This window comes from Grampus griseus, assembly GCF_964374135.1.
Source record: "Grampus griseus genome assembly, chromosome: 9".
NCBI lineage: Eukaryota > Metazoa > Chordata > Mammalia > Artiodactyla > Delphinidae > Grampus > Grampus griseus.
The window spans coordinates 27,052,005-27,076,703 of NC_139003.1; the positions used below are offsets into that span (position 1 = coordinate 27,052,005).

Genomic DNA, 24,699 nt, shown 5'->3' on the forward strand with positions numbered 1-24,699 from the left:
GTCATTCCTGAAGATGCTATTAATAATACCTGAAGATGCTTGAGATCTTTTTACTGTTGATCCTTGTGGAAGATGGAATGTTTTGAGAATTTTTCTATTTTAAATTTTTGAGCTCTGTACTTCTGCTAGCCGAAGTGTATGTATAATGGGAGAATACTACTAGACTTAAGTATGACAGTTTTGGAAAAAAATGATAGTAATATTTGTATAAATTTTTGTTCATCATAGACTAATAAAGTTGAAATAAAGAAGTAAGACTAGACTTCTTTACTAGATTTAAAACAAAGTCGATGCTTCTTTTACTCTTCCTATGTAATATATGCCACTTTACCAATGAGTAATGTGTTGGATGTGAGGCTGTTACAGTCAAAATTTGATGGATCAGATCAATTAAATTTAAATTCTTGTTGAAAATTTATATTCATGAGATTTAATGTTATAAAAAGAATTTGCTTTGAAATAATGTATCTATGCTAATTTGTTTAAGAATTTATTATAGTTGAGGTCTATCCCGATGGGGCTTTTTCTGTAAACCTACATCGTTGGAAACGCCTCATAGATTAACTGCGTGGTTTCCTTTACTCATAGAACTACCTGTTAGATCTGTGGGAAAGAACTACAAGACAGAGCTGCCAAGTAAACTGTGAAAAACCTAACAAACTTTTTATCTTAGGTATTGGCATATCCCAATGATCTGTACTAGGTTGTGATGGCTTAGGAGTGACTATGATTTGAACCTAATACGTTTTTAGAGGGTGTCAAATTCAGAACCAGGCAGATCCATCTCCTGACCCTAAACATGGTCCTAAAGTAAATTGCTTGAGGAAATTGGATCCCAAAGATTACAGGTGGGGAATTTTGAAGTGTGTCCATATTTCATTGGAGATCAAAGAAGCCTAACTAAAAGAATTGTGGGCTGACTCACATGATAACTTCTTTTTGAAAGGGCTGTTTTATCTTGAAGATTATGAGTTTGGAGGAACTAAGGTGATTGGCAGTGGAAAGAATCAGAACGTGTGAAATTCCTTAAAAATTTATTGACTTAAATAACTTCGTGTTACACATAATAAAAAAAAAAACCCTTTACACTTTGTACGGAAAGTCAGCATATATTTTTGGCTCGAGGTGTCTCTAATGTTTTCTGTGGAGGGAATAATAACATTTATCAGTTATAGTTCTGATGTGCCTTAGACGTAAAAAATTGGGGGGGGGGCGGTGGCTGCTCACCTTATGAAATTCCTTTGCCCTTGCTCTGTTTTGGGCATATGCATCTTGCTTTGCTTTCTCTTTTGCTTTTTCACTTCAGGTAACTGATGGTATAATCTGTAAGAAAGTTATATGGAATTAAAGACAGACACTTTAAAAAAAAAAAGAATTTATTATAGACTTTGGAAATATAGGAATTTTTGAAATTATAAAAAATTAACATGCAGGTTTAAAATTTAAATAATTTATAGTAATGAAGTGGTCCTACCGCAGGAAAAAAATATTTAAATTATAAATTATGATTGTAATAATTGTTGTCTTAAATTATATCCCTTTTATATTATTTTGACTTTATTTGCAGGTCCTAATCTACCCATGGCAACAGTTGACATAAAAAATCCAGAAATTACAACAAATAGATTTTATGGTCCACAAGTCAACAACATCTCCCATACCAAAGAAAAGAAAAAAGGAAAAGCTAAAAAGAAGAGATTAACTAAGGCAGATATTGGAACACCAAGCAATTTCCAGTAAGGCAGTTCTTTTATTATTCTTATCTTTACTTCTGATTTACTCATTTCTGCTCTTGATTTTTTAAATTGTTAGAAAGTTTGGTTTGCTTTTTGGGAGAACCCTTATATTTATCACTTGCATACCTTTTCAGCTATAAATTTTGTTGGAGTTTTTTAAAGGCTATTGCTCAATAGACATTTTATTAATCTTAGTTTATTTACTTTTCCACCCATGAGAAAAGAAAAATTAGAGTTGTTTTTTCAACTAATTGTTGGACATGAAAAGGAAATCTCACTTTTCCCTATAAATGATATTTGGAAATTGCCTAAAGGCATTGTCCTAATCTGTTTGGGCTGCTAACAGAATACAATAGACTGGGTAGCTTATAAACAACAGAAATTTATTTCTCACAGTTCTGGAGGCTGTGAGAAAGGAAGAGGCAGGCAAGATTCGGTGTCTTGTGAGGTCCCACTTCTTGGTTCATAGACAGCCATCTTCTCACTGTGTCCTCACATGTTGGAAGAGGGCGAGAGAGCTCTCCAGGACCTCTTTCTTAAGGGCACCAATCCCATTCTTGGGGAATCCACTCTCATGACCTCCCCAAATCCTCATCTCCAAGAACTATCACATTGGGGATTAGGTCTCAAGATAGGAATTTTCGGAAGACATACTCAGTCTATAGTAGGCATCATACCTTTGGTATTTATTTGACATATTTCAAGCATTCTCTTATCCATTATTTCATTACTTCATTACAAAACTCCTGTCCTCTCATACATATAATGCTTGTGTTCTTATGCTAGTTTGTCAGTTAAGGAAATGGATACTCAGAAAGATTGTGTAAAAATGTTACGGCCCAATTAGTAGCAGAGCCTGGGCTAGAATCCTGGTTTCTTGACTACTTGTACAGTTTTTCCCTGAATATGGTTATGTCTATGAGAACTATTAGTTCAGGCCAAAAATTCACTGAGTGGATTGGATTTCATATATATTAGGTTTTTAATGCCATTTATGCATTTTATTTTTCTATATTTTTCTATCTACTGCTTTAGGCACATTGGACATGTTGGTTGGGATCCGAATACTGGCTTTGATGTAAGTGTCTTTTCAAGCCATAAGCATTATTATTCTAAATATGTGGGAATGTCATGGCCTATCTTTAGACTTTTATTCTTATTCATTTTTGTTAACTCTAGTGTTTATTGGAATGTGCTTGTATTTATGTTCATATTCCACTGAGGTTTTAAATCATAGACTGTTCTATCATTGATGGCTAAGTCTCTAAAGAGAAAGTTTTTTTTAACTCCTTGGCTTTATCTACTATAATGTAAAAACTCTATGTTTTGAAAGCCAAGAGAAGAAAATTATTTCTGCAAAGTGATCATTCGAGGGGAATATATGCCAAATTACTGGAAAGTACTATAATAAAATTCTGAATATCCAATTGTTAAAATTATCTAGGTCTTTTTATTCTATTATTCTTTTTGGCACTTTCATCATTCATTAATTTATAGCATTGTGAGCAAAATAGTTGAAACTTGGTTACCTAAGTTACGTATTTAACATTTGGCAGATAATCAGGGTTTGGAAAAATTATTTGAAAAGAAATATTATTTGTGATTGGGGTCAAAAATTATTTTGGTTATTTTTGTTAGAACTACAATGTTAACACCACAGTTTTTTTGAGTGCCTCTTTGTGTTGGGCACTGTACAGGGTGCTTGGGTCATAAAGAGGTCCTTGACCTCAAATTTTCAAATGATTTACTTTTTTTGTGGTATTTGTGATTATACCTAAATCTTATTTAGGACAAGGTGGAATAGTAGGTGAGCATTAGAGGTGTCTGAGTCATGGAAGGATTAGTAAAACTTTAAATGAGATGCCTTCTTTTTAAAGGTAGGGAACAAAGAGATGAGATAAAATATAAAACCTATTCTTTGTTCTTATCTTTTCTATTTTTTGTAAGACAGTTTAGTTAGCATATAAATAATCTAACTATATTAAAAATTTATAAACATAAAAGAAAATAATTTCATAAAGGGCATAGATATGAGAATAATATTTCAACTTGCTATTGTAAAAAATTTGACATAGGTTTTATAGTTAGCAGTTATTTTGTCTGTTGTAGCTGAATAATTTGGATCCAGAATTGAAGAATCTTTTTGATCTGTGTGGAATCTCAGAGGCACAACTTAAAGACAGAGAAACATCAAAAGTTATATATGACTTCATTGAAAAAACAGGAGGTGTTGAAGCTGTTAAAAATGAACTACGAAGGCAAGGTAACTTTTATTTCTATTCAGGCATTCTGATCTATTTTTTCTTTTGAATCTTTTGAGGTCAGTTTCATGGACGACAGCTACATACATTCACGTGAACCTTCCTTAAGCAGAATGTTCAAATTTATGGAGAACTAGTTTGGCCCAGTGTACTGTGTTTTACATTACTTCAGTATAATTGAAAAATTGTCAAGGCTTTCCTTATTATTAAAAAGTCTTATATTAAATTAATGAAAATTCATACAAAATCTTCTGGCTATTTGTTTTAGAATAAAAAATAATAGTTGCATAATATTTCACTTACTGTATCTTAGAGACCACTATCAATGTTGTTTTTATTACAATTCAGAAGTAGTAATTTAAATATAATCATGGATTCTGTAATGTATAATAAGCATTTTCAGAATATAAATAATGAAAAATCTATTTATTTTGAAATACATTTTTTTTTCTTGGCTAAAGTATAAAATTTGTCATTCGGTACCTGAGAGCACAAACAACTTGCAACCTTTTAAGATCTGATATTTTATTTAAATCACCTTGTTTTTTGGTCATATCTTAATAATTATCACAGTAAAATGCAAATACAGTTAATTCTGAGTTTTCTAATATGACTGTTATCTCTTTGCCACTTTATTCATTTGGGGTTACTTTTCTTCTTCCTAGTCTTTGCATACTCATGATAGATAGTGTAGCAAAACAAAAGCTCCAGTTAATCATAGCATTCTTCTGAAGAATTTAACTCATTTTCAATCAGGTATTTGACTTACCTGTATCTTTTTCACTGCTGATGTTCATTCATTCACTCATTCATATATTCAGTAAACATTGTTATGTCAGCACTGGTCTCTACTCAGGATATTTCGATATAAAGGTACGGTTTCTGCCCCCAGAAATCTTAGTCTGGTGTGACAACAGGTATATAAACAAGTATACAGTCATAATTACTGTTGTGGAAACACAATGCTAGTTCCACTGAAACTAGTATGATGCTAATTTATCTTATTTCATGAAGAGATTACATTTCCAAATTCTGTGGATTTTTAATAAAAACATCTGGGGCACAGCAACATTATTGTTTTTTAAGGCGGCCAGAATGAGTTGTAGTTACAGTTAGTATACAGATGATGGAAGGTCTTGTGGACCTCTAGTTTGTTCCTTGACTCTCTTTTTCTCCACTGTTACCACTCACCTTCACCTTATACCAAAATATTTTCAGGGTCTCTCTGAGTTCTCTGCATTTATAAGTTTATAAATACCCTTGACATTTGTTAGTCCATACTGCTGCCCTCTCACCTGAATATCTGTAACTGAGAGTTGTCTGTATTAACTTAATTGAGTTTGTTTTTTAAACTTATTATTACTGCTTTTTATTCTAATTGCTTTTAAAACATCAAATTAGGCAAGGTCTTTCCTCAATTAAATTACATAAAACAAAAAAAATTCACAGGGATTACATAAAACATGCTTTGGGAACTTATACTCAAGATTCATATACTCAAGAATCTAACTCCCAGTTTGAAACCTTTTAGACAACCAAGATTGATTTTATAGAAGGTACATTTTTTTAGAGGAAGAATAAAAAGACAGATTAATGATTTTTATTAAGGAAATGTTTTCTAGGCAAAACATATAGTGTGTTCAGAAGTATGAAAAATTAGAGACAGAGAAGTTTATGAAGTTATCATAAAAATATATTTTGTAAAACTTAAATCTCTTGAAATTTATTTTGTAAAATCATGTAATCAAATTTGTAAAAAGTAGGAGACCTTGTGATTTCCAGTGTATCTTTTTGTGTGTGTGTCTTTGCAATTGTTTGAAGTCCATTAATTTCTAATAATCTGTTCTTAGGTCCACCACAGTGGAGTGGTATGTATGGGGGATGTTATTTGGCCCAGTGTACTAAATTATGCATGTGTTTATTTTCAAAGAAGCTACAACTCATTTATCCTGCCTCCAAATCTAACATCCAGTAAGGTCTTCTGCCTTCTATTCAAACTAATGTTTGGGGCTATGTAACTAATGTTACATAGATGCTAAAGTAAAAAAGGAAGTTTATTTCTATATGAGTCAGAGCTCATATTTCATCTGTAATTTAGATAATTTTTTTGAAATTCTGTGGATTACCTCTTAACGGCACCACTGTTTTTATTATTAATATACTTATTTTTAGTGATTGCTTTTCACAATTGGCATTATTTCAATAACCTACATAAAATATACTTAACATTTTTACATTAATTTGGGGCAGTGGGGAGGACTAAACATAAGCAAACATGCAGTTATAAATGACTACTCAGAGAGTTGTTAGTATTCCCATAAGTTTAAATTTGTCTTGAATAATACTTGCCTGGTTTACTTCATCTTCATGAGAGTAGTTTCCTGAATTCTATAAAACTACATTTCTTTTAAATATTAGTTATATTTATATTATTTTACAATTTCTGCTTATAATTCCCTTAAATAAATATCTAGAGTTATCTACCAATTACTCTTAATATTAATTTGATCTGAAATAATATCTGAAAGTTAAGTATATCAACTTTTCTTTATAGTGCAGCATCAAGACGGGGTTTTTTCCATAAGCCTCAGTCTTTCTTCTTTTCTAACTAAGCTTTGATAGTAAGAACAGTTTTATTTGTTGTAACGTTTGTGTCATGCTTTTTACTTTATGTATTTATTAAATATCTAAGAACTATCATTGTCATTCTGATTCTGGTGTTTGTGTGACTCAGTTTTGAAAATCTGAGTAGGCCGCCAGACTTTCTCACAGTGGTGTGTGATCTGCTCAGCAGACATTTTTGTGCATGTGAACCTAACGTGCCGTCTCTCCTCTCCTCCTGTTTTAATTCTTTCACATTTTTACCTTGGTATGATATGGCGTATCTTCTGCATACTTTCCTTTTTTTATGTAGGCATAATACAGATTTTAAAAATAGAAAGTTGGTAATAGATGTTTTCCTCATGAAAATACAGAGATGTTACTGCTCACTTTTCAGATAATAGAAATGCTGAACTTGTGCTGTACCCAAACTTGGTGCAGTTGATAATTTATTCACTATCAATTAAGGCTCTCCCTTTGCCTGAACAATAATTTACTGTCTCTTTGAATGGGTATTAGCTGAGTCCCAAATTATTCCAATAAATGTGCTTATTCCCAGTTCAAAAGAACTTTAAATCTATCTATTGAAGAGATACATCATTGTACATAGAAAAGATTATGGTTCCAGAGTCCTTGGTGAAACCACAGGAAATGATGGACTAATACCTTTTGTAGTAGAATAGAGTGGGTCCTTTTCCTCTTGATTAACAAACAACTAAATCATAAAAATGCTAGTTCAGACAACATTGATTTTTGAAATGTAAACCTCAGCTGATTAAAATGAAATCTTTGTATCTGCTTGAAGGATTTGATGTACTATCTTATTCAGGGAGTATACATAATATACATATGCCATATCCTCTTGGTTTTACCCTGTTATTACAAATTATGTTAGGAAAAGAATTTGGTTTTAGCAAGTTTAAACCTCCTTGCCTTGGATCTGGTGAGAAAATTGGGTGAACCTTAGCTGCAACACCCAGATCTCCAGTATGCCTTGAGTGTAAATCATAGGAACTTCCCTCAGTGATGGCCTGTATCCAAGTAGGATGACTGTCCTGTTTGCAGCTATATATTATTTCCAGTTTTAAAAGTTTCTATGCCAGGAGACAGTACCCTTGTGAGCTTTGGCCTTTCCGTATATTTCATCTAATGTTTATGACTATATTTGATAGCATATTTTAGAGTGTATTTCCATGATAGTCCCAAATAAAATCAGAAGATAATGTTTGATTTCCTTTGAACGAGGGGGGCCTTTTCTTCTCTGGTATCATTGCATTATTGAGCATCTGAGCCTATTATTATTTGAAATTAAGGTAGGTATTTTTATTATATAGATTGTCGAAATATCCATCAATAATATATTAGTTGGCACCAGTAAATACAAATAGCTGTTATGGGTTTTAGGATTTCTTTATTCCTAAAAATAGTTATTTTTTCTAGTCACTCTTTAAATGAATGGAGAAATAATGAAGTTCATTATTATGTAAGTTTGTGTATGCTGTTGGTAAAATCATGTCTCTAGAAATGTAATAAATTTTGTACTTTGAATTTGTTTCTCTATTTTAGCTTACATTTTCCCTTAAGTAAAATAAGAATGTATATGTCATTACTACCAGGATAATGTTAATATTTTATTAATAACTTTAATTTTACAGTGTTTAGAAATTCTCAGTTAATTTGTTAATGGATAAGTAGTTGAACATTTCAGCTGAGCAACCAGCCTCCCTTAATGCCATCACTGGAATTGCTGACCATCTTTTATTAATGTAGTACAACAGATACAATATATACATGATATATTGTATTATATATCACTATAATATATATTTATTACATAACTTGTATTATATGTTATTATATGTTCTATACATGTAAAAATGTAGGACAATATAAATTACAAATGTAAGTTAGGTGACAAAGATTTACATTGTCAAAAAGTTTTGAGTTTAGCTCAGATTTAACTTGAATAAATTCTAATAGATTATACTACATTAGCTATTTAATTCTGAATGTAAATTAATTTTATAAAACAACTAAATATACTTGATTCTTTAAAGAGAGAAGGTATCCATTTTTATGAAAATGTAAAATGTCGCTTATTGCCCAAAATGTTTGATATCATTGTTATAGTTTTATTATTATTACATAAAAATGTGTTTATTCCCTTACCTTGATAAGTGGTGCTGATTCCTAAAAACTAAATTCTACTATTTTAGCTAGTATTTTTTCAAGATAGACCACGAAGGCGATCTTCAGGCCGAGTAGTCCCAAACAGAGTTGTAAGATATCATCTGTGCCCAGGTATCTTTGTAAAGTAACATACAAAGATGAGGCCTCTTTTTTCCCCCTCATATTGGTTTTTTTTAATACATGTTGAAATGAGCCGCTTTTTCAGTATCATGTTTTGGGGGGGGAAAGCATGCTTTTCTTTTTTTCTGTTTTCATTGCAGCACCACCACCTCCACCACCGTCCCGGGGAGGGCCGCCTCCTCCCCCGCCGCCTCCGCACAGTTCGGGCCCTCCTCCCCCTCCTGCCCGGGGAAGAGGGGCTCCTCCCCCGCCCCCTTCAAGAGCTCCCTCGGCTGCGCCGCCACCGCCGCCTCCGTCCAGGCCAGGTGTCGGGGTGCCTCCGCCACCGCCAAACAGGATGTACCCTCCCCCTCCTCCGGCCCTTCCCTCCTCAGCGCCTTCCGGGCCGCCGCCACCTCCTCCGCCAATGTCGGTGGCGGGGCCGGCGGCACCGCCCCCGCCGCCTCCACCTCCCCCGCCGCCGGGGCCGCCACCTCCCCCCGGCCTCCCTTCCGATGGTGACCATCAGGTTCCAACTTCTGCAGGAAGCAAAGCAGCTCTTTTAGATCAAATCAGAGAGGGTGCTCAGCTAAAAAAAGTGGAACAGAACAGTCGACCGGTGTCCTGCTCTGGAAGGGATGCGCTTTTAGACCAGATACGGCAGGGTATTCAGCTGAAATCTGTAAGTAATCTGTTCCTTTCGGTTTAGACTGCCTGTCTTAATGGAATTTTAAAGCAATTATAAGACATCTTTGAAAAAAATTTTTTAACTTTTTCTCTTGGTGTGTGTTTTTCCAACCCTTACATACCCTAAAATGCGTAAGTTTATACCTTTACCTGTGTGGTCCATACTTCTGTATCAAAATATCACCCCAGAAAGTTCCCTCATGCCTCTCCCTTCTCAGAAAGGATCACTGACCTGATTTCTATCACCATAGGTTTAGTTTGCCTATTCTAGAACTTCATATAAAGAATATTGCACTATGTTTGCAATCTGTCGTTCTACACTTTTAAATAAATTTTAATTTAAAGAAAAATCTTTATTAAACTATACAGAAGTAAAAATAGCCCTGTTGAAACCAATTGTAATCATTTTGGCAAAGTCAAACCATTAACTTTATGAAAACTAAACCATATTTTAAAGTTTATGTGTCTGAAATTTAGATTAGTAGAGAATGAGACTCCACAGAAAATTCAAAGAGTTCTAATTAGAATTTCTATAGTGACAGATAATTTTGGATTCTCTGAATTGGTTGAGGTCATCGTTTCATCTTCCAGAGCAGAGGTTGGCAAACTTTTTTTTTAAAGGACCAGATAATAAACATTTTAGGCTTGCAGGCCATATGGTATCTGTTACAGCTGCTCAACTCTGCTATTATACCACAAAAGCAGCAGCCATAGACAGCACATAAGTCAGTGGGCATGATTGTGTTCTATAAAGCTTTACTTATGGACACTGAAATTTGAATTTCATGTAATTTGCACATATCACAGATATTCTTGTTTTGTTTTCTTTCAACCATTTAAAAATGTGTAAAAAATCATTCTTAGCTTTAAAAAAGTTATACAAAAACAGGGGACAGGCTAGATTTGGTCCATGGCCGTAGTTTCCTGACCCCTGACCTAGAGCCTAACCTGGCTAACATTCACATGCTTCCTCTGGGCCTTTATGTGTGGTCTCTCAGTTCCAGGAGGAACATTTGCTCTGCAGGGCTTCAGGCAGGTTACGGATGGTAGATTTTTCTATGAAGTAAATGGAGCTGAAAGGAGATTTTAATTGAAAATTATTTTGCAGTGTGTAGAGAATTATGATAACTTACTAAATCTCAGAAGCTTTAGCTAGGAAGAGAATGATGGCTAGGGAACACAGCTAATCGAAGGAAAGCATTTAAACATCAACCTGGCACAGATTTAAGAAACTTCTTTAAAATGTGTCTACATCTTTTCTTAATATGTATTCAGGATGATACTTAGATCAGCCTGTGAAAAATCACCTCTGCTCCCTCTCCCCATTTAGTTCAGACTACAGGTTTCTCAGGAGCAGTTGAAGAACTTTGAATAGTTGTTGGGGGGGGGGGGGGAATTATTGTCAAAATGACCACAGCCCAGGTGAATAGCAGATTTTAATGGGGTCATATACTTTAGAATTTCAAATACATAAGTTGACCCTTGGACAGCAATGGGAGTTAGGGGTGCCAGCCCCCTGAGCAGTCAAATCTGTGTATAACTTCTGACTCCCCAGAACTTAATTACTAATGGCCTACTGTTGACTGGAAGCCTTACCAATAACATAAACAGTTAATTTAACACATATTTTGTATATGTATTATATACTGTATTCTTACAACAGAGTAAGCTAGAGAAGGGAAATGTTATAAAGAAAATCATAAGGAAGAGAAAATACATTTACAGTACTGAACTGTATTTATTGATGCTGTAAGTTTACATCATCTGTTTACAAGATGAATAATCTGTTAGTACCTACATCAATTTGGTCAATATTGTCTTATTAATATAATACAAACACTGTAGATGTTATATGTAATACTAACAGTAGACATCAAAAATGAAAAGAATGTGAGAAATTTATATTTATTTACATGTATAATAATTCATGCAGCGTTAACGGAGAGACAGCCATATGATTGCTTTATGGTAGCCTAGCATATTCGATATGGTTGCTTCACAGTAGCCAGCCTATATACTAGTGAATGAATCGTTATAAAATTTTTATGGCATATGTTAGTACAGTCATATTCATAATACTGTATTGGGAACATTGTTATATGTTTTTTCAAAAACCACTTGCCTGTGAAGGTAGGCAGATACGCAGTTTCTCCAGTTACGAGAGAGGGGGGCATACTGTATGGTAATGTAGTTCTCCAAAAGCAAAGTTGTAGAACAGTAAGAAAACTAACACAGTATTAATTTTATATTAAATATCCCTCACCTTACGCCTATGTAAGGAGCGGCTATCCACTTCAACTCTTACACACAGTGTTCTACATGATGAATACTTAGGTGATGATGATGACACAAAAATATTTCATACACTTCTTGCCATATAGTTATTAGATTTTCACACAGAGACACACATACACAACAGATAAATTTATTAACTGTACAGCATGATGATTACTATTCATTAAGTGGAAGTAGGTCATCGTAAAGGGCTTCATCCTTGTTGTCGTCACGTTGAGCAGGCTGAAGAGCAGGAGGAGGAAAAGGAGGTGTTGGTCTTTCTTGCTGTCTCAGGAGTGGCCTCAATGGAAGATGTGGAGGGAGGGGTAAGGGGAGGCAGGAGAGGCAGGCACACTAATTTTATAGAACTATATCATACTGGGTTGGCCAAAGAGTTTGTTCGGTTTTTCCCGTAAGATGGCTCTAGTAGCGCTTAGGTTGTCTTTAACTTCATTCGAAACAATTTTATTAGATTGTATTGTGACAGCTGTCATATCAGCGTGCATTAAAAAAAAAAAACTTACCAAAAATTGGTGAATTTTTGTGTAGCCGTTTTAATATTGAAAACGGAAGAAAAACATTTTCAGCATATTATGCTTTATTATTTCAAGAAAGGTAAAAACACAGCCAAAACGTAAAAAAAGACTTGTACAGCGTATGGAGAAGGGGCTGTGACTGGTCGAACGTGTCAAAAGTGGTTTGCGAAGTTTCGTGCCGGAGATTTCACGCTGGATGATGCTCCACGGTCAGGGAGACCAATTGAAGTTGATAGCGATCAAGTCAAGACATTAATTGGGAACAATCAGTGTTATACCACGCGGGAGATAGCCGACATACTCAAAATATCCAAATCAAGCGGTGAAAATCATTTGCACCAGCTTGATTTATGTTCATCGCTTTGATGTTTGGGTTCAACATAAGTTAAGCGAAAAAAAACCTTCTTGACCATATTTCCACATGCAATTCTCTACTGAAACATAACGAAAACATTCCGTTTTTCAAACAAATTGTGATTGGCAATGAAAAGTGGATACTGTACAATAATGTGGAACGGAGGAGATTGTAGGGCAAGCGAAATGGACGACCACCAACCACACCAAAGACCGGTCTTCATCCAGAGAAGGTGATGTTGTGTATATGGTGGGATTGGAAGGGAGTCCTCTATTATGAGCTCCTTCCGGAAAGCCAAACAATTAATTCCAGCAAGTACTGCTCCCAGTTAGAACAACTGAAATCAGCCCTTGATGAAAACATCGGGAATTAAGTCAACAGAAAACGCATCATCTTCCATCAGGATAATGCAAGACTGCATGTTTTGTGGTGACCAGGCAAAAACTGTTTCAGCTTGGCTGGGAAGTTCTGATTCATCCTGCATATTCACCAGACATTGCACCTTCGGATTTCCATTTATTTCGGTCTTCACAGAATTTTTTTAATGAAAAAAATTTCAATTCCCTGGAAGACTATAAAAGGCACCTGGGACAGTTCTTTGCTCAAAAAGATAAAAAGTTTTTAGAAGGGCTTCCCTGGTGGCTCAGTGGTTGAGAGTCCGCCTGCTGATGCAGGGGACACAGGTTCGTGTCCCAGTCCGGGAAGCTCCCACATGCCGCGGAGCGGCTGGGCCCGTGAGCCATGGCCGCTGAGCCTGCGCATCTGGAGCCTGTGCTCCACAACGGGAGAGGCCACAGCGATGAGAGGCCACAGCGGTGAGAGGCCCGCGTACCGCCAAAAAAAAAAAAAAAGTTTTTAGAAGATGGAATTATGATGTTGCCTGAAAAGTGGCAGAAGATAGTGGAACAAAAGGGTGACTACATTGTTCACTAAAGTGCTTGGTGAAAATGAAAAATGTGTCTTTTATTTTTACTTGAAAACCAAAGGAACTTTTTGGCCAACCCAATAATTCCTTGTTTTAGTTTTAGTACCCATATCATAGAAGGGTCCGTGTTGTAAAGGAAGTCAAATGCAGTCTTGAATAATCCGAGAACCCTTCTTTCTTCCAGATTGTCTCATGTCCATTTGTTTTCCTGGCACTGCTTCTTCTACATTTTCTTCATCATCATCTGGCACTGGTTTGGAAACACTCATCTTCATCAAGTCATCTTCTGTTAATTTTTCTGGTGTGGTATCTGTTAGCTCTTTTATTTCTCCAAGATCCATATCTTGAAACTCTTCACCACCACTGCCACCACCTCCCGCCACCTTTTTTGCCATATCAATGATCTCTTTCATGATTTCCTTGCTTGGCTCTGTTGTAAATCCTATGAAGTCATATAGAACATCTGGACACAGTTTCTCCAGCAGGAATTTATTGTTTTGGGCTTGATGGCTTTCACCACATTCTCTGTAAGAACAATGGCATCTTCAATGACGTAATCCTTCCAGACTTTCATGTTCTCTCTCCCGGAGTTCTCTTCTATAGTTGACAGTTCGTCACATAGAGTACCATGTGTAATGAGCCTTAAAGGTCTTTATGACCCCCTGATCTAGAGGCTGAATTAGAGATGTTGTGTTGGGGGCAAGTAGACCACTGTGGTGTTGAAGTCATGGGGTTCTGGGTGGCCTGGGCACTCTCCAATATCAAAAGAACTTTATAAGGTGGTCCCTTACTGGCAAGGGACCTCCTAACTTCAGGGACAAAGCATTGATGAAACCAATTCAGAAAAAGTGTTCTCCTTGTCCAGGCCTTTTTGTCATCTAACCAAAAAGACTGGCAGCTGGTGTTTATCTTTTCCCTTCAACAAGAGTTAGCAAATTTATAGATAAGAGCAGTCCTGATCGTAAACCTGACTGCATTTGCACAGAACAGCAGAGTTAACCTATCCCTCCTCAATCGTGGTGCTTGCTTCTCTTCCTTACTTATAAGTGTCCTTTGTGGCATTTTTCTTCCAGGGTACTTCTAGGACACTTTCGTCTACATTTAAAACCTATTCAAGCAGATATCCTTTCTCCTCTATTATTTTCTTAATGGCATCTGGGAACTCCTCTGCTGCCTCTTGGTCGGCAGAAGCTGCTTTTCTTTTAAAGCCAAACCTCTTTCTAAAATTATCAAACCGTCCTTTGCTGGCATTAAATTTTCCAGCTTTAGATCCTTCACCTTCCTTTTCATTTAAGTTGTCATGTAATGACTTCACTTTTTCTCAAATCATTAGAGTCTATAGGTATGCCTTTCTTATAGCAATCCTGCATCCACATGGAAGCTGCATTTCAATATGAGATATAAAGTTATTTCACAAAAAGTGCAAGGTTTTTGCACCTGATGATGTAGCTGCAGCGATGGTTTCATGAATTTCTTGTTCTTTTTTTTATTATGGTCCTTAATGCCAGATTCATTTGTCTTGAAACAGTGGGCAGCTGCAGCTGCAGACCTCAGTCTACAATACATATCACACAATTCAGCTTTTTCTTGTAATGTCATGACTTTTCTCCGCTTCTTGGGAGCACTTCTAGCATTACTAGTGGTGCTTAGTATGGGTCCCGTGGTTTTGGTCAAGGTTTGCAGTATTGCACTAAATACAATGAAAAATACATGAGAACTGCGAGAGATCACTTTTTACTGTGATACGCAATTTATTGGAGGGACAAACTGCTCACACTGATAACATCACAGGGAGTTTTAAGCATATACTTACAACACTTGAGCATACTGAAATAGCAATAGGAGGTGGGTACAAAATTATTACAGTAGTACAATGTGCACTACAGTTAATCTTATGCAGTTATGATTTAAAACTGCATCTTTATGTTTGTTTACATTTCTCTCAACAGGGAATGGTGCCGTGTACAGTCTGTGTATAAGCTTTAATAAATTCTATCTTTTTATAATAGATTCGTGTATATTTTATGGTAGTAAATGATAAAATAGATGTGTATATATGTTTTATGCAATTATGACATATCTAACTTTTTCTTAATTTTTTCCATACTTCTAGGCAGTGTGATTCATCTGTAAGTTTTTTCAAATGTAGCAAATCTTTAAAAAGTTTTCCAATATATTTGTTGAAAATAATCTGCATATAAGTGGACCCATGCAGTTCAAACTCGTGTTGTTCAAGGGTCAACTGTGTGTGTGTGTGTGTGTGTGTGTGTGTGTGTATGTGTGTATGTAATTATTTAGTATAGCTGTGCTATTTCATTTTTAATTACACCAGTATCATCCCAGGGACAAAGTTAACAAAATGACTGTTTTGTATAAACGACTGCTCATTTTAGTCAGAGTGCACATACAGCAATAGTTTCTAAATTGTATTTTTTTTCCTAAATCTCTACAAACTTCCTGTAGTTTCTTTTTTAATGAGTGTTGGAATCAGGGATTATTTTATATAGAAATTAGATTTTAATGAGACCCTTTGATATTGATTTTTTCCCCCCAAATGTAGTTTATATTAGGTAAAGTACTTTAGTTAGGGATAGTTAGTTGCCTTGTGAGGTACATTTTGAAAGCTACGCATCTGATCTCCTCCTCCTACATGATATGAGAAGGAAGGTTCATTTTGAATTCTAGTATATTATATATTGTACATATTTACATTATAACTTTATATTAAGTATAATATTTAAAGTTATAAAGCCTATTAGTAAAGCTGAGTTTTTCTAGGAAACCATAAGTCTCTTTAATTGCTCTTAGATATCCTAAAATGTTCTTCTCTAATAACTTTAGGCATCTAAATACTACCTTAGTTTTGTAAAATGATGTCCTTTGATAATCGTTTTAAAGTTTCTCATCAGCCAAGGCTTTGTGTACTAGAATGAACAGAAGTAACCCAGCTGTAAGGGCAAGTATTATTTAGGAAAAAGTTTGACTGTTGGATTAAATTTGGAAGTGTATTAATGGCTTATACATTAAGGAGGGGAAATGTATCTTGGAGAATTATTTTAAGGCAGCAGTTTTTTTTCTTCTTAATTTTGTTAATCCTATTCTAGGCTTGATTGTTTGCTTTTTTTGTTTTGTTTTGTTTTAAAATAATAAAGCGATTCTAAGAGAGAAAGATTTTCTGGAGACAGAGATTTGTTGCTAAGGATGTGTTACTAAATTTTGCTGATTTTCCTTTCCAAGGTATCTGACGGCCCAGAGTCTACACCACCGACACCTGCACCCACTTCAGGAATTGTAGGTGCATTAATGGAAGTGATGCAGAAAAGGAGCAAAGCCATTCATTCTTCAGGTATATTTGCATGTGTATATATATATTTAATAAATTTGAATATTTGAAGTTCTGCTTCTCTTTTTATTCTGTGACACAGTCTTTGCTAGATTTTCCCCTGCTATTGAATAACTTATTGATGTAGGTTCTAGGATATATTTTAAGTTGTTGCAACTGTGACTAGTCTATTTGAAGCTTAATGGATGTCAAGACACCACTGTCATAATCATAAATTGGAAGAACAACTTTAGCAAAATGACAGTTTTGTTTCCTGAACCAGAAATACTAATAGAATGCCTGGCAAACAACTTGTAAACAAGGCTGGAGAGTTCTGAATCTCATTCCTGTGACATTCTTGTGACATAAGAAATTTAGGTTTCCCTGATTTGCAAGAGTTGGGGCTGAGAAATGAGATAATTTATACTGTTTCTAGGGTTTAGTAAAGAATCCTAAAGTTTTTTGTTTCCTCTTTTTTTTTTCCTAAAAGGTTTATTTGAATAAACTAGTACTCATTTGAGGTTATTAAACATATACACACCACCACGTAAATGAATATCACTTTTAAAAGAGAGAAAGAATATGGGTTTTGCTGATGTGATGGTTGAGGTTTACTGGAGAGCATGATGTACTAGAAGCAGATCTTTGTTCTTATTAAATCTATTACTTACTCCCTGTGGTGGACCTCAGTTCTCCAGTTTGTTACATGTAGAGAATTCATAAATCAGATGATTGATATGAACAGTAAGTAAACTAATATGCAGCTAACCAGCAGATTGCCTAGCACATAGTAGGTGTTCAGTAAATGTTATTTTCCTTCTCTTTCTTTCTCCTTAAGGATGTGGGTATCTAAGATCTTTTAGCAACATTTGTTTTTCTTAAATAGGCATTTTTATTTCCATACCGTGTTACAAAGATAGGATAGGTTAATTCAGTCCACAAATATTTATTGTGGAATAATAATAAAATAACAAAACAACAAAAATTCCTGCCTTCATGGACCATGCATTCTAGTGAGAAAGAGAGAGACAATAAATAAAACAAATTAGAAAATATGTATATTAAATGGTGATATGTACTAAGGACAGAAATTAAGCAGAAAAGGGAGATATAAGGACTAACAGGCCGTGAGAGGGAAGTTCATTTTGAAATAGGATAATGAGGCCTACCTAAGATGTCATGTGAGAAAAGACCAGACGGAGTTCAGGGAGTAAACCATGTAGAAAACAGGAAAGTGTGTACAGCCAGTACAAAGTTCCTGAGGTTGAGGAACAGTGCCAATCAAGGTCAGTAGGGCTGGAATAAGAGAGCAGGAGAAAGAAGAAGGAATGTAGTTTGAGAGGTGGCAGCGGGTCAGGAGTAAGGCTTTGGAAGCCATGAATGTGATGGGAAGCCACTGGAAGGTTCTTAGCAGAGGAGTGGCAGTGATCCAAGCTAGAGATGATGCAGGTTTGAATCAGGTTGGGAGCACCTGAGAAGTGGTTGGATACCAGTTATACTTTGAATATGGAGGTCATTGGGTTTGCTGATGGATTGGAAGTGAGGTTTGGAAAAAAAGGAGTGATGGATAACTCTGAGGTTTTTGAACTGAGCAGCTGAAAGAGTGAAATTTTCTTTAACAGAGTGGGAAAGATTTAGGAGTAGCAAGTTGGAAAGGAAGGATTAGGAATTTGATTCTGTACAAATTAAATTTGAGATACTTATTAAAAAATTAAAAGTAGATATTGAGTAGACATTTGGTTATGAGTCTGGAATTCAGGGGAGAGATGTGAACGGTTAATATAAATTTGCATGTCATTAAGATATACATGGTATTTAAAGTTATGGAACTGGATGAGATCATCAAAGTGGGTATAAATGGAGAAGAGAAAGTTTAATGAGTTTGGAGCACTGGAGAGTGTGGTATCTTAGAAGTCAGGTGAAGAAGTGTTTGAAGGAGGATGGAGTGATCATCTGGGTCAGGTGGGTGTGATGGGTCAGGAAAATGAGAACAGAGAATTGAGCTTTAGCTTTAGCGACGGTAGGTCCTTGGTGACCCGGAAAGAGCGGTGTCAGTGGGTTCAAGGGAGAATAGGGGATAGAAGAGGAGATAAGGTACTGGGACTGCCTACTCCGTTTCCTTTATGGCTTAGTGCTGATGCGGTTCCCACCTGTCACTGGAATTATAATTAAAATTGGTAGCCAAACAATGTGCTGGTTATATTTTTTACAACTTTTCTTTAAAGACAGTCATTGAAGGGGCCTTTGTTGGGTTTGCGATATGTGAGCCTAAAATTCAGAGAGATCAACTCAAATGTGATTTTACATATAAAGAAACGCAGGTTGAAACTGGTTACATAGATACTTAGGGACTAGAACCCAAGTCTTCTTAGTCATGTTCTAATCTTCAGCTTACTATCCAATACTCTTTAGATGTATTTTACTGATTCATTTTAAATCATTTTAGTAACTAGATTCCTCCAGGTTTGTGTTTTAGAAACTGAATAATTAGAGAAGTCCCCTAAGAATTATGAAATGTCATTTGATTTATACATAACGTTTTAATTGTTTGTATTAATGATTCTCTTCTAGATGAAGATGAGGATGAAGATGATGAAGAAGATTTTGAGGATGATGATGAATGGGAAGACTGATCTATATATTATATATATATTTTTAAGGTGAAATACTAAACACTACTTTCTGTCTATGGATTCTGTAAAATTATCATGTAAATGTTCTACCAATTTGCTGTATATTTTTGTTGCCTTTTTTGCTTTTTTTTATTAATCTGTGCAATACCTCATTTAATCTGTAAGGGTTTGTCATAATCCTCTGCAAAGCTACTCCCTGTTACTGTGTGCACGTTTACACCAGGATGCTCACTTAATTTGTGAATATTTCTCATTCCATCAACAAGGGAGTTTAAATATTATATGTGAGACTGACAAAAACCTTAATGTAATTTAGTTATAATGCCAGAAGGAAAACACTATTTTCATACCCTACTTTTTCTGTACCTAAATTTTCTTATTAAAATCTAGTATAGCACTACATTCTTTTTTAAGTGATGCAAACTTTAGTTTATTTAGCCCCTTCATTTCGAACACATGCCACATGAATGTTGAAGCTGATACATTGCACAGTTCTCTAGACATCACTACACTGATGCAGTTTCTCAAATTTTAGCAATATGCGCTATGTAAAATCACTACAGAGATGCTAGTTGGGAAAATGGTAACACACCTCTTACAGCAATATTGCCTGTTACTGTACAGATGTGGTATTTGGAGGCTGGAATCATAAGGAGCCCTTGCATACCTATGCTTGACTGAGGTTATTTTTGTGCTATAGCAAATGTGGCAGGCTCTTTTAGGCAAAAATTTAAAAAATATTTTTGGTACTATTCTGAAACAAAAGTTGTTGAGGTTTGGGGATCTTAGAGATAATTTCGTTCTACATGAACTGAAGGAGGCTATACATTGTGGTTACTTCAATATTTGGTTAAATATACTGTAAAAATCAGAACATCATAAAAGTGGTGTGGAATTAAGTATTTTTATTTTGCAGTCTGTATAGATTGAGGTATTCAGAAATACCAGACATAAAAATCTTACCTATTTGGCAAAGGTATACACTGTAATGATGAAACTATTATGCTGTTTTTTTAAAGTTTGATAATTTCTCAAGATTTTTGTCAAATGTCAGGTGAAGGGTTACATTTTTCTTAAAAGATTGGTGGTCCCAATGTCAAATTTCTTGAAATACAAAACTGAATGACAGGTTTAAAAAAAAAAAACAAATAAAACTTTACAACCTGCACATTTGTTATGTATGCTAAATGATACGATGCCTCTCTACAATACACTAGTCTGCCTAAAGGTGGTTGTTTCATATTTATAGCATTAATTATCATACCTACCTACTTTAAATTTTAGGTAGAAAAATTATCTGATTTACATACAGACACCTATTTTTCTCACATTGAGTCATACTCAGAATGTAGTTGCAAATGTATTTCATTACTATAGTCACAATATCCAACTAAAAATTAAGCTGTCTATAATTGTACCGACCAAAATCTGGTGTTGGCATGATCTTGACAGGCTGGACCTGCAAGATGTGGCTTGAATTTTAACCAGTTATCACATAATCTCTAGTGATCATGCGTCTAGTTATCATGAGAAATAATTTAAAAGGTTTTGTTGCTGAAAGCAGTAAGTGGTGCAGTAAAACAGTTAAGTTATTCAAAGAATGTTACCTACCTTGCAGGAATAATTTAAGAACGTGGGAAAGATTCTAGACTTTTTGTTTCTTGCAAAAACAGTGCCCTCTGCTGCTGGAAACCTTTTTCTGCTTACTCTCATTTTTATTGTGGCTTGAGCTCTGTGGGTCTGGTGTGGATGAGGCTGGACAACTACTAACCAGTAAAATTAGAAATTTGTGCAAATGGTAAATAGAACATTGTAATTATTTTAAGTAATAATAAACGTGTTCCTTTCTTTTATTTTAGACATTATACAGAATTTTTAAAATATCTTAGAAATATCTTTAAAGTAATGCCAATCTAAGATCTCTGTTAACTTTGGGGCAAGGAATTCAGGGTTTCCCCGCTGACTTTGTTATGATAAAGATTTATCAGGAGCTGCTCTGAGCAGAGGATATCAATTCTTTGAATTGGAAACGCAATTTGAAATACGTCAGGTGGGTATAAAATTTGCCAGTGATAATCGAGTTTATTCTTTCTTCTTAAAGGAAAAGTAAAAGACTTTGTTGTTGTTGTTTGTTGTTGCACAAAGTCTGAGGCGCTATTGGTTTAAACACAGCAGCTGTGGAGCTCCGTCCAGCCACGAAGACTAAATCCGCTTTAGACGTAAAGGTTGCATGTTTCAGTCCCCCACTGCCTTGCGTTGTGGACAGCACTACACCTGTGCACAGCCTGAGGGCCTCCCACGTGTGCTCCAGCTAAATGATTGTCTGACAGCCTTCGCCTTTAACAAACTAGCATGAGGCTTTTTATATCTGAATGCTGCGTGATAGTTTCAGCTAGCCACATGCTGTATGTATGAGATTCATAAAGACTCTCAATCATTCACTTCCATTTATCAACTGAAATTTTGTTTAGTATGTGAAATATTTTTTTGAAATGTATAGTGAATAGGATGTTGCACTGGTGGCAATTCATCATGGAGCATAATAAAATTAATTTGACCCAAATAGTATAAAATAGTGTGTTTCTTATTTGTTTATTGTCAAGAGATTAAAATGGGTAAAAAAATCTTAAACTGTATAGTAACGGGTTCATAGCAGTGAACAATAGGGTTGAAAGTTTTAGCGGACTGCATGCCCTGAGAGTTGGAGCGTGCCGTTAAATAAACATGGTGAGCAAAAGAATGTTACACCCTGTTCTGGGAAACGTGACGGCTGCTCAGCTGTTCCCCTGGGAGCCACTGCTGTGGTACACAGAGCATTCACATTGCAAGGTCAAACCAGAACTCTCGCACACCGAAAATGTTGCAGTTTCCTAAATCAGAGTAATAGTGGAGTTTACTGGTAGTTGCAGTAGAAACCAAATGTAAAGTTCATGTGGGACTTAAATAGCTTTTAATAAATGGTATCAAACATGGTGCTTCCTTTTAAATAGGAAATTCAGTTTTTGATAAATAGAATTTTCTGTTCTCCTGGCCCTGGCACAAGTGGGTGTCTAAAGATTAAACTGAGTTACGGAATCCAGCGTGTAGGATGCTACAAAAATGCCTTCTAAGAGTGTTAGTCAAATTTAAACATTTCCATAATGATATGTCCTATTACAAATTTTGTTTCTTAAAAATTTTTTTAAAGAGGGAAGTGCCTCAGAATTGCTCTTGTCGCATTATATTAATCTAATCAGTGAAGAAATTCCTGAAACAACTTACTCTGCTTTAGAAAGGGAGTTCTTAAAGGACAACTATAGAGATAAGGCCTGTTTATTGTACAATAGAAAATTATTTATGGAAAAGTTGAGACATTTTATTTTGCACACCTATCTTACTGACATTGTCACATCATACCTCCAAAACACAGCATACTCTTTGTAATCACTTGTTCTTTTATTCATAGATTGTTTTTTTAACTTTGCTTTTAGTGAAGCCACTGGAAAAAGGTGTAATAACTTGGCTGTTATGAATATGATGGGGAACTTACTTTGCAGTTAATACGAAGACTGCCTTTACTTCCATATGTGATACATGGTATCCTCCCTTGCCATGAGGGAACCCATTGCAAATTTTGGCTTTAGAACAAAATCTAGATAAATCAACCATAGCTTAAAAAAACATTTTTTAATATATACCAATGGCCATACTAACTATTGATACACATATAGTATTACTTTTTACACAAGTCCCGTGTATATCTAAACGTCATGTGTACCACCATCACGATTGACAAGTCAAGATATGAATAACAATTATTTTGAGTAAAATGTAACAGTAGCTTATGGGTGGTTTCTGGCTTAGATGTTTGTGTGTTGGGGAATTTCTAGTAAATCGAAGTAGCCCCTTAATTTTTTAACAACCAAAAAAATTTAAGGATTTAAAATTTTTTTTTATTTAAGAAGAAGTACAGCTTTAGCAGTATCAAATTGCGTTGTGGAACTTGAAGTTCCAAGTGTCATGTTGGCATTTTCTACCTTGAATTGGTTGGCGTGTCCTGACCTAAATTCAGTTTTATCTTAGTTATTGCTAGATGTGTGAGGATTTTCATCAAGGCCTAAAGTCTAAGATTTTTGTTTTTGCAGTACGCGGGCCTCTCACTGTTGTGGCCTCTCCCGTTGCAGAGCACAGGCTCCAGACGCACAGGCTCAGCGGCCATGGCTCACAGGCCTAGTAGCTCCGCGGCATGTGGGATCCTCCTGGACCGGGGCACGAACCCGTGTCCCCTGCATCGGCAGGCAGACTCTCAACCACTGCACCACCAGGGAAGCCCAAAAGTCTAAGAATTTTTAAGCATCAATATCACCTTATTTAAACAACTGTTTATTAAAATTAACTATGTGATGGGTATTGTAAAATATAACAGTTCAGTCAGCTTCCCTTCCTCCTGAAATCTAAAATATTTAACTTCACAATTGAAAGACAGTTGGAGACAATCGAGTTATATCAAGCCTATTCTCCTTTCCTGGGTGAGAGGGTATCCAGGGTAGTTGAGGGCCTTGCCTGAAGCCCATTAGAAAGCTAGGTACTAGAAGCCAGATCTGGCTACTAGGTCAGTTGCTCTTTTCCATTTATTACCATAATACTGTTTTATCCTTGTTTTCTCTATTTTCCTTAAGTTGTGGATAAATTGCAGATTTACTTTGTTTCTGAAAGATTTATGGCTACAGATGTCACCCATGTCAGCTGGGTGTTGATAGAAGCCTCCAGCACATCCTGTTGTCATCTGCCCCGGAAAGCTGGCTTACTTTGAGGAGCCAGCCTCTGACTCTAAGGCATGTGGTAGTATTCTGGCTCAGTGATGGCGGCCACCCTACATTGTCAAGGCATTCAGTCGTCACAGGACACTCCTGTCATTTAGTACTGGGTCGAAATGAAATTGAGCTTTCTATTCTACATCCAAATTATTTTCATTCGTTTCTTATAGATGTAAAATGGGCAATACCTTTATATAAACATACGTATTTTGTAAAACCTTAGTCAACGGCCTCACAGAAAATTACTTTGAGGATGTATTAATCTTTCTGTATAATTTCCAATC

General features: G+C 35.5%; 1 protein-coding gene across 2 annotated transcripts in view; it reads left to right on the plus strand.

The window, feature by feature from the left end:
• Positions 1-22,185, plus strand: part of WASL (WASP like actin nucleation promoting factor) — a 67,078-nt gene extending 44,893 nt beyond the window's left edge. Inside the window, exons 6-12 of one of the 2 annotated variants that reach the window (XM_082661367.1) lie at positions 1,568-1,736; positions 2,772-2,814; positions 3,846-3,999; positions 5,848-5,865; positions 9,049-9,569; positions 16,902-17,010; positions 19,558-22,185. In XM_082661367.1, the coding sequence (XP_082517493.1) occupies positions 1,568-1,736; positions 2,772-2,814; positions 3,846-3,999; positions 5,848-5,865; positions 9,049-9,569; positions 16,902-17,010; positions 19,558-19,619 (1,076 nt within the window). In that variant the 3' untranslated portion in view covers positions 19,620-22,185. The remainder of the gene's footprint in view (positions 1-1,567; positions 1,737-2,771; positions 2,815-3,845; positions 4,000-5,847; positions 5,866-9,048; positions 9,570-16,901; positions 17,011-19,557) is intronic. The other variant, XM_082661368.1, reaches the window with a different exon arrangement.
• Positions 22,186-24,699: the final 2,514 nt, after the last annotated feature.